The sequence below is a fragment of the Leishmania braziliensis genome, chromosome 19 (genome assembly GCF_000002845.2).
Source record: "Leishmania braziliensis MHOM/BR/75/M2904 complete genome, chromosome 19".
Taxonomy (NCBI): Eukaryota; Euglenozoa; class Kinetoplastea; order Trypanosomatida; family Trypanosomatidae; genus Leishmania; species Leishmania braziliensis.
The window spans coordinates 587,914-597,793 of NC_009311.2; the positions used below are offsets into that span (position 1 = coordinate 587,914).

The 9,880-nt window shown below is 58.8% G+C and overlaps 3 protein-coding genes across 3 annotated transcripts; all 3 read left to right on the forward strand.

Annotated features, from left to right (window-relative positions):
• Nucleotides 1-1,088: 1,088 nt before the first annotated feature.
• On the forward strand, nt 1,089-3,263 carry LBRM_19_1510 (putative glycerol uptake protein; the record flags this gene model as incomplete). Its single annotated transcript, XM_001564195.1, has 1 exon — nt 1,089-3,263. The coding sequence occupies one exon, from the start codon at nt 1,089-1,091 to the stop codon at nt 3,261-3,263; it is 2,175 nt and encodes a 724-aa protein (XP_001564245.1).
• A 1,309-nt stretch (nt 3,264-4,572) lies between these two features.
• LBRM_19_1520 (putative glycerol uptake protein) lies at nt 4,573-6,471 on the forward strand (the record flags this gene model as incomplete). Its single annotated transcript, XM_001564196.1, has 1 exon — nt 4,573-6,471. The coding sequence occupies one exon, from the start codon at nt 4,573-4,575 to the stop codon at nt 6,469-6,471; it is 1,899 nt and encodes a 632-aa protein (XP_001564246.1).
• A 1,721-nt stretch (nt 6,472-8,192) lies between these two features.
• LBRM_19_1530 (putative glycerol uptake protein) lies at nt 8,193-9,878 on the forward strand (the record flags this gene model as incomplete). Its single annotated transcript, XM_001564197.1, has 1 exon — nt 8,193-9,878. A coding segment is annotated over one exon (1,686 nt), but the record flags the coding sequence as incomplete, so codon positions are not given.
• Nucleotides 9,879-9,880: the final 2 nt, after the last annotated feature.

Consider the following 9,880-nt stretch of genomic DNA (forward strand, 5'->3'; position numbering starts at 1 on the left):
TTTNNNNCGCCGAGAGTAGTGTGTGTATGTGTGTGTGTATATATATCTGCGCAGGGAGAGGGGTATGTGGGGTGCTTTTCTTTGCTAATCGAATGAATCGCGGGCCTTTTTCAGGCTCGTCGTCTCTCATTCTCCCTCTCCCTCTCTCTCTTTATATTTTCAGGCATGCAAGCGCATTCACTGGTGTGTGTAGGTGTGCTCGTAGACCAAGAACTGGTACATTACCTATCATATTCCCCCCTTTACCTCACGCTTCACTGGCCCGCCCATACGCAGACCATAGCGTTGACTATTTTTGCTTTATCGCGTTTTGTCATTGAAGGTCTCGGCCTCTCCGACTCCCCATTTCCACATCTGACCGCACTCTTGCAGCCTCGCTCTCCCCACCCCCCCCCCTCCTCCCTGCGGGTCTCTGCAAGGGTCGCAGGGCCGCTATCACTCAGAGAGAGCCCTCAACCCAAGCAGCAGCACATCAGCAGTGGGAGCAATGCATACTGTAAGGAAAAGGGTGTGTATGTGTGTGCGTGAGAGAGAGCAGTCACCACTTTTCATTCGCCAGAGCTCTCTACTCCTCCATGTGCCCCTCCTTGCTATTTTCTCGGTGCTGCGTCTCCTCGCCCCGCTGACCTTCCCTCTTCTGCTGGTTGTGTTTTCCGTGGAGTCGCTTGCACACTGCCTCTGCGTTGGTGCGAAGAGTGTTGGCTCACAGGTAACTGAGTGAGACCAAACAAAGGGGGCCTTGAAAGGCGACCACACATGCGACCTTACGCACCTGCAACCACACTCGACTATCTCCCTCTTCCCTTCTCCGAACCCCCCCCCTCATGGCTGGTCACGACCCGTCAAATCATATTTCTGCTCCGAGAAGATCGTCACCTGCGCCGCTCTCTCGTACACGCTTCTCGGCAGCAACCCTGGAACGAGAAAAAGTGTGCAAGGATGAACCAGAGGCGATTGTAAAAGACCTCTCGCTCAACTCGCTTACCTCGCCGGGGTCACCCTCGTCCTCCTTCCGAGGTTTCACCGCGCTGTTACCATTGGCATCCACTCCCGTCTCGCCACCATACTGCACTGCGCCGCCGCTATCCATGCCGCGTCTGCGCCTGCTGAGCTTCACAACGGAGCTCGGCATCGGGGCATCCGTCTACAACAGCATTTACCCTCGTCTGTGTACCATCGAGTATCTCCTCTCTGTTGCGATGGTCATCTACCTCTGCGCCTACGCTTTCTGCACGCTTCGGGTCTTCTGCGCGAAGAATATTCATCACTATCTCAGAGACCTTCTGGCACCCAATACTTTCCTCCGCCGCTACAACGCCATCGGCTACGATAAACACGTAGACAGTCAGTGGGGGCGGTTCACTCAGCAGTACACAACGCTGGTAGAGCTCTCTGCTTTCATGGGTGCAACAACCTTCCTCTGCCGCTGCGTGTCGAGCACTTCCATGAGCCGCGCACCCTCGACGGCTGACTCGATCTCATCATATGACATCAGCCAAAATGGGCTTGCCGGCACTACGAACGGCGCTGTCACCAACATCGGCACTCGGGGAGGAAGACTGCCTGCAGAAAGCAGTGCTTCTGACGTTCGTGCAAGCAAGCCCGTGTCACTCGCGTTACGTGTGTGGCGTATCATCGCCGGGCATTCATGGAGTATCCCTGCGTTCTACACCGTCACAGGATTCATTTTTGTGGCCGCTGTGCACGGCCCGCACTTCTTCCTTCCACTGCTCCTCATCATCGCCAACTACGTCATCTTCTCGCGGCTGCAGCGCCTGTGCCCCTACTGGCTCTTCATGGCCACCATGTGGGCCACGCACGTCGCCGGCCTGTACATCATCGAGATCGCCAATGGGTTCGAGGGGACGTACTGGCTCCAGTACTTCACCACGAGTGCTGATGAGGCGCTGAATCTCCTCGGATATGAGCAGAAGCCTCTGTGGGACACGAATATGCGCTGGGCCATATCCTTCCGGATGTCGACGCTGCGCCTCATCTCCTTCAACTACGACCTGTGGGAGGCCACGCACGCCGCCGCGCGCGCGCGCGAGCGTGCCACGGCGAAGCACGACGCCACCTGCATCGAGTGCGCGCAGCTGCGCGAGCAGAACGCTGCGCTGGCGGCCGCGCTGCCCGCCGAGGCGTCGCGCTGCTACAAGTACCGCACCGAGTACCCGCGCGACCCCGCCGACTACAACTTCGTCAACTACGCCGCCTACACGCTGTTCCCGCCACTGTACCTTGGCGGGCCAGTGTCGTCCTTCAACGCGTTCGTGTCGTACATGCGCGTGCCGAGCACGTCGATGCCGCTGCGCAAGATGGTCACGTATGCGTTCTCCATCTTCCGCATCTACGCTACGACGGTGCTGCTTCTACACTTTGTGCACGTGCCAGCCTTAGCGAAGCACTCCTACCTTATCACGGAGATGAGCTTGCAGGAGCAGGCGCACTTTGTGTTCTTAACGCTGGCCTACCTGTGGCTGAAGTTCAACTTCATCTGGAAGTCGTCGCGCCTCTTCGCCATGCTCAGCGGCATCGAAGTTCCGGAGGACATGCGGCGCTGCTTCGCGAACACACTGACGGTGCGCGACTTCTGGCGGGATTGGCACGCCTCCTTCAACCTGTGGGTCGTGCGGTACATGTACATCCCGATGGGCGGCAGCAGCCGCGTCGCGCTGTCGGTGCTTCCCATCTTCCTGTTCATCGCGTTGTGGCACGACCCGGTGTTGCATCTTGTGAAGTGGGCGCTGTGCATTGCCGTGATATTCATGGCGGAGGTGGCGGTGAGCGGGTGCTTTGGGTGGGCTGTGGCGGCGTTCCGCCGTGAGATGGCCGCCGTGGCACCGACGGGCGCCGTGAATGATGCCACGCTGGAAAGGGAGAGCCCCATTACCGACCCGGTGCGTCGTCGTCTGCTGGCGCGCCTGGCGAGGTTGTGTGCGCGTCGCTTGAGCCCGCGGGTGCAATCGTTTCTCTATCGCCAACTTCGAGTGGCGGCTGGCATGTCCTCAGCGTTTGGGCTGGCTGTCGCCAACTCGGTGGGCTTCTCGATGCAAAATGGCCTGACAGACTCGAATGGGGGTGCGCAGTCGGCGTATGCCGATGCCGATTTTCTCATAGCAAAGGCACTTATGAGCGTAACACCCACGTTTACCCTCGGTGCAGTAGCCTTTATATATTCGGCTTCCTCCTTGGCAGTGATCGATCGTGAAATGACTCACCAGCAGACATTGTCTCTGAAGCGGTTGTACTGCTTGAAATAGTAGAGGCTCAGTCACGAGGAGCAGTGCGAGTGAAACGTAGGGGCCCTGTGCCTAACCTCGGGGCTGTGCTCGGGGCATTCGCCCGGCATACCGTGTGATTTTCGGAGAGTATCGGACACCCGTACTTCGGGGTCTCTCTGCGAAGACCATTACTTTTATTGTCTTACATATGCTGTTGTGGTCCTCTCTCTTTTGTTCTCTTCTCCCTCGCACCCCACCTCTCCCCGACGAAGAGGTACGTGTGTGTATGTGTGTGTGTATATATATCTGCGCAGGGAGAGGGGTATGCGGGGTGCTTTTCTTTGCTAATCGAATGAATCGCGGGCCTTTTTCAGGCTCGTCGTCTCTCATTCTCCCTCTCCCTCTCTCTCTTTATATTTTCAGGCATGCAAGCGCATTCACTGGTGTGTGTAGGTGTGCTCGTAGACCAAGAACTGGTACATTACCTATCATATTCCCCCCTTTACCTCACGCTTCACTGGCTCGCCCATACGCAGACCATAGCGTTGACTATTTTTGCTTTATCGTGTTTTGTCATTGAAGGTCTCGGCCTCTCCGACTCTCCATTTCCACATCTGACCGCACTCTTGCAGCCTCGCTCTCCCCACCCCCCCCCCTCCTCCCTGCGGGTCTCTGCAAGGGTCGCAGGGCCGCTATCACTCAGAGAGAGCCCTCAACCCAAGCAGCAGCACATCAGCAGTGGGAGCAATGCATACTGTAAGGAAAAGGGTGTGTATGTGTGTGCGTGAGAGGGAGCAGTCACCACTTTTCATTCGCCAGAGCTCTCTACTCCTCCATGTGCCCCTCCTTGCTATTTTCTCGGTGCTGCGTCTCCTCGCCCCGCTGACCTTCCCTCTTCTGCTGGTTGTGTTTTCCGTGGAGTCGCTTGCACACTGCCTCTGCGTTGGTGCGAAGAGTGTTGGCTCACAGGTAACTGAGCGAGACCAAACAAAGGGGGCCTTGAAAGGCGACCACACATGCGACCTTACGCACCTGCAACCACACTCGACTCTCTCCCTCTTCCCTTCTCCGAACCCCCCCCCTCATGGCTGGTCACGACCCGTCAAATCATATTTCTGCTCCGAGAAGATCGTCACCTGCGCCGCTCTCTCGTACACGCTTCTCGGCAGCAACCCTGGAACGAGGAAAAGTGTGCAAGGATGAACCAGAGGCGATTGTAAAAGACCTCTCGCTCAACTCGCTTACCTCGCCGGGGTCACCCTCGTCCTCCTTCCGAGGTTTCACCGCGCTGTTACCATTGGCATCCACTTCCGTCTCGCCACCATACTGCACTGCGCCGCCGCTCTCCATGCCGCGTCTGCGCCTGCTGAGCTTCACAACGGAGCTCGGCATCGGGGCATCCGTCTACAACAGCATTTACCCTCGTCTGTGTACCATCGAGTATCTCCTCTCTGTTGCGATGGTCATCTACCTCTGCGCCTACGCTTTCTGCACGCTTCGGGTCTTCTGCGCGAAGAATATTCATCACTATCTCAGAGACCTTCTGGCACCCAATACTTTCCTCCGCCGCTACAACGCCATCGGCTACGATAAACACGTAGACAGTCAGTGGGGGCGGTTCACTCAGCAGTACACAACGCTGGTAGAGCTCTCTGCTTTCATGGGTGCAACAACCTTCCTCTGCCGCTGCGTGTCGAGCACTTCCATGAGCCGCGCACCCTCGACGGCTGACTCGATCTCATCATATGACATCAGCCAAAATGGGCTTGCCGGCACTACGAACGGCGCTGTCACCAACATCGGCACTCGGGGAGGAAGACTGCCTGCAGAAAGCAGTGCTTCTGACGTTTGTGCAAGCAAGCCCGTGTCACTCGCGTTACGTGTGTGGCGTATCATCGCCGGGCATTCATGGAGTATCCCTGCGTTCTACACCGTCACAGGATTCATTTTTGTGGCCGCTGTGCACGGCCCGCACTTCTTCCTTCCACTGCTCCTCATCATCGCCAACTACGTCATCTTCTCGCGGCTGCAGCGCCTGTGCCCCTACTGGCTCTTCATGGCCACCATGTGGGCCACGCACGTCGCCGGCCTGTACATCATCGAGATCGCCAATGGGTTCGAGGGGACGTACTGGCTCCAGTACTTCTTCACCACGAGTGCTGATGAGGCGCTGAATCTCCTCGGATATGAGCAGAAGCCTCTGTGGGACACGAATATGCGCTGGGCCATATCCTTCCGGATGTCGACGCTGCGCCTCATCTCCTTCAACTACGACCTGTGGGAGGCCACGCACGCCGCCGCGCGCGCGCGCGAGCGTGCCACGGCGAAGCACGACGCCACCTGCATCGAGTGCGCGCAGCTGCGCGAGCAGAACGCTGCGCTGGCGGCCGCGCTGCCCGCCGAGGCGTCGCGCTGCTACAAGTACCGCACCGAGTACCCGCGCGACCCCGCCGACTACAACTTCGTGAACTACGCCGCCTACACGCTGTTCCCGCCACTGTACCTTGGCGGGCCAATGTCGTCCTTCAACGCGTTCGTGTCGTACATGCGCGTGCCGAGCACGTCGATGCCGCTGCGCAAGATGGTCACGTATGCGTTCGCCATCTTCCGCATCTACGCTACGACGGTGCTGCTTCTACACTTTGTGCACGTGCCAGCCTTAGCGAAGCACTCCTACCTTATCACGGAGATGAGCTTGCAGGAGCAGGCGCACTTTGTGTTCTTAACGCTGGCCTACCTGTGGCTGAAGTTCAACTTCATCTGGAAGTCGTCGCGCCTCTTCGCCATGCTCAGCGGCATCGAAGTTCCGGAGGACATGCGGCGCTGCTTCGCGAACACACTGACGGTGCGCGACTTCTGGCGGGATTGGCACGCCTCCTTCAACCTGTGGGTCGTGCGGTACATGTACATCCCGATGGGCGGCAGCAGCCGCGTCGCGCTGTCGGTGCTGCCCATCTTCCTGTTCATCGCGTTGTGGCACGACCCGGTGTTGCATCTTGTGAAGTGGGCGCTGTGCATTGCCGTGATGTTCATGGCGGAGGTGGCGGTGAGCGGGTGCTTTGGGTGGGCTGTGGCGGCGTTCCGCCGTGAGATGGCCGCCGTGGCGCCGCGCGCAACGAGTGGAGAGGGGATCAATTGCCAATGCTCTTCACGTATCAATTCTCTTGCACGGCTGGCGCGCTTTTTGGCCGCCATGTCAGCAAGTACGCCAGAGCGGCAGCTGTGCTCTTGGAGGATGCCTCTTTAGCATCCTCGGGTTAGTGACAGCGACTGTGACTGGGCTTAGCGTGCAGGAAGCGCAGCGGGATGTGAAGGACTGGGAGAGAGCGAATCAGTTCATCTGGAAGGCACTGAGCGAGGCAGGGGTACAATGCCACATTTGGCGGAGGGCGGTATATGTCCTCTCCTACAGCCACACACCACAACCAGCGCCTCACCACAAAGAGAATCCCCTGTGGGGCCCCGATGCGTCCGTTGTTTCCTCTCCACGCACGTTGTGTTTCGGGGGGCGGGGCGGGGAGGGGGCCTCTCTCTCTCTGCTGCTGTGTGGTTGAGGGTTTGTTTGGTGGCTCTTTTTCTTTATCGTTTGTGCTTCGCCTTCGTCTCCCTCTCGGTCGGTGGCGCTACGTTATGACAGCGGCCCGCTTACGTGCATGCATGGGAAACAGAGCGCACTCAATGATGGCTCGCTCGATCGCTTCGTCTCTCCCGCTCTCTTTTTTCCGCGCTCCTCCTTGCGTGTGCTTACAGTTGTCCTCTGGGTCTCGTGCACTTTCATCTCACCATCGCCCGTCTTGCTTTGGTTAGGATGTGTACCTCGTGTGATTGCGCGTACATGTGCGCGTGTCATCGTTGTGATGGTGGTGGTGGTAGTTTTCGTTCGTTCGCTCTCGCTTTTCTGCTTGCGCTGACGCGGGGCGGCGTTTGTTCTTGGGAGAGGAAAGCAGAAGTGAGTGAGGGACTGAATACTGGGTGAGTGTGTGTGATCCTCGTGCATCGCACGTACCTGCATATTCAAACGCCACGCTTCGCCATCTTCCTTGCCACCACCACCACCACCCCATCCCCTACACCCCTCTCCTCGGTGCTCCTTCCGCTGTCACGCAACATCTCCATTTTCTTCGTTGCGATGCGCATTATCGCATGACGACGACGGAGACGACAGTGCGTGGCATCCCAGGCCCTCCGGCCTAGGGAGGCCAGAGGGGTGCATCGCTACGGGCCTCGGCGGCCAGATCGTGGACAGCATGGTGTCGGAGCGGCCTGCAGCACTGCACACGTGTGCGCTATCCGTGTGATGGGCAGCGTGTCCGCGTGACTCGAGCGTATGCCACCCGGCAGGACGGGTGCGGCTGCGAGGCGGGGGGTGGGTAGTGTTGTATGCCGAGGCTGTGCTCGGATGACTGCGTAGGCGCATTGCTGTGACTCGCGTCCACGACTGCTTTGCACCACGCGATGGGGCCTGTGGCGGGGCCGGCGGGGGTGGGCGAGTAGAGAGGGGAGGCGCTCGTCCTCATGCTCTATGGCAGCGAATGGACACACTCAGAAGACCAAGACGTTACTCGCCTTTCCTACGCGCCACCCTTCCTCTTTCCTTCTTTCCACGAAGCTCGTTCTCACGAGACCCCCTCTTCCCACCTCTAGCGCTACTTGCTTGCACAAGCTCACAGCACCTTCAGGGCCCCTTTCGCTCGCTTGCTCGCTCTGCTGCATCTGCGAAGAGTATGTGGACCCCTTGTCCTTCCCTAAAACCCTCACCGGCACCATCCGTCACGAACAGCATCCACCAGCGCTTTGTGCCACCACTTTGTTGGGGCTGCTGGGTGGATACCGAATATCTCAGCCTCCTCTGTAAGGCGTTCTGGGTGGCATCGGCACTTAGTGCCGAGGTAAAGCGGACATTCTCGCCAAATCGCACCCCCACTAGTCTGCACTTACTGAAGCAGCGCAGCGTAGCTGCTACGGCCAATGAACATTTCGATCTCCTCACAGGTTGGTCATGCGTCACAGCCAACATCACATCTGAAAGAAAAAAGTGATGAAGCAATCGTCCCGGTGATGAGGCTTCCGCAGCCCAGGGACACCGCAGCGCTGCTGCCACCGCCGCCATCCTCTACCCTGACAACGTCGAGGGGCTGCCGCCTTCACCTGCTGAGCCCCACCACGGAGTTAGACATTGGGGCCGCCGAGTACAGCACCGTTTATTCTCGCCTGTGCTCCATAGAGTACCTCCTACCAGCCGCAACGTGTCTGCTGCTGATCCTTTACGGATTTGCAATCCTCGTGTCGTTCTGCAACAAGAACTTTAGTTCATACAAGCTGAACGTCACGGAGGCCATGCCCCTACTTGGACGCATCGGCTCCAAGGGCTACGACAACACCATGGACGATCAGTGGTCCGGATTCTCCACCAACTACAACAGCTTCCTCTGCGTGGCGTTGATCCTGGGCGGATTTTCCGCATTCTATCGAAAGTTCCTCTTCCGCCAAATGGCATCTTCATCTTACCCCTCCTCCGGAGCTGCAGCCTCCCCCCTCCTCCTCGCCAACGACGAGTTGTCAGCTGCGCTGGGCAGCCGCGTAAGGGCGCAAACGTCACCGGTCGTGTGTGGTAAGCCACACCCACGCTGTCGCGCTCTCCGCCCACTGTCAGCTGCACCACGGGGGTGTACCGCTTTCTTGCAAGGCGCTTGGATCCTGCCCACCTTCTATACCATCACAGGATTCATTTTTGTGGCCGCTGTGCACGGCCCGCACTTCTTCCTTCCACTGCTCCTCATCATCGCCAACTACGTCATCTTCTTGCGGCTGCAGCGCCTGTGCCCCTACTGGCTCTTCATGGCCACCATGTGGGCCACGCACGTCGCCGGCCTGTACATCATCGAGGTCGCCAATGGGTTCGAGGGGACGTACTGGCTCCAGTACTTCTTCACCACGAGTGCTGATGAGGCGCTGAATCTCCTCGGATATGAGCAGAAGCCTCTGTGGGACACGAATATGCGCTGGGCCATATCCTTCCGGATGTCGACGCTGCGCCTCATCTCCTTCAACTACGACCTGTGGGAGGCCACGCACGCCGCCGCGCGCGCGCGCGAGCGTGCCACGGCGAAGCACGACGCCACCTGCATCGAGTGCGCGCAGCTGCGCGAGCAGAACGCTGCGCTGGCGGCCGCGCTGCCCGCCGAGGCGTCGCGCTGCTACAAGTACCGCACCGAGTACCCGCGCGACCCCGCCGACTACAACTTCGTGAACTACGCCGCCTACACGCTGTTCCCGCCACTGTACCTTGGCGGGCCAATGTCGTCCTTCAACGCGTTCGTGTCGTACATGCGCGTGCCGAGCACGTCGATGCCGCTGCGCAAGATGGTCACGTATGCGTTCGCCATCTTCCGCATCTATGCTACGACGGTGCTGCTTCTACACTTTGTGCACTTGCCAGCCTTAGCGAAGCACTCCTACCTTATCACGGAGATGAGCTTGCAGGAGCAGGCGCACTTTGTGTTCTTAACGCTGGCCTACCTGTGGCTGAAGTTCAACTTCATCTGGAAGTCGTCGCGCCTCTTCGCCATGCTCAGCGGCATCGAAGTTCCGGAGGACATGCGGCGCTGCTTCGCGAACACACTGACGGTGCGCGACTTCTGGCGGGATTGGCACGC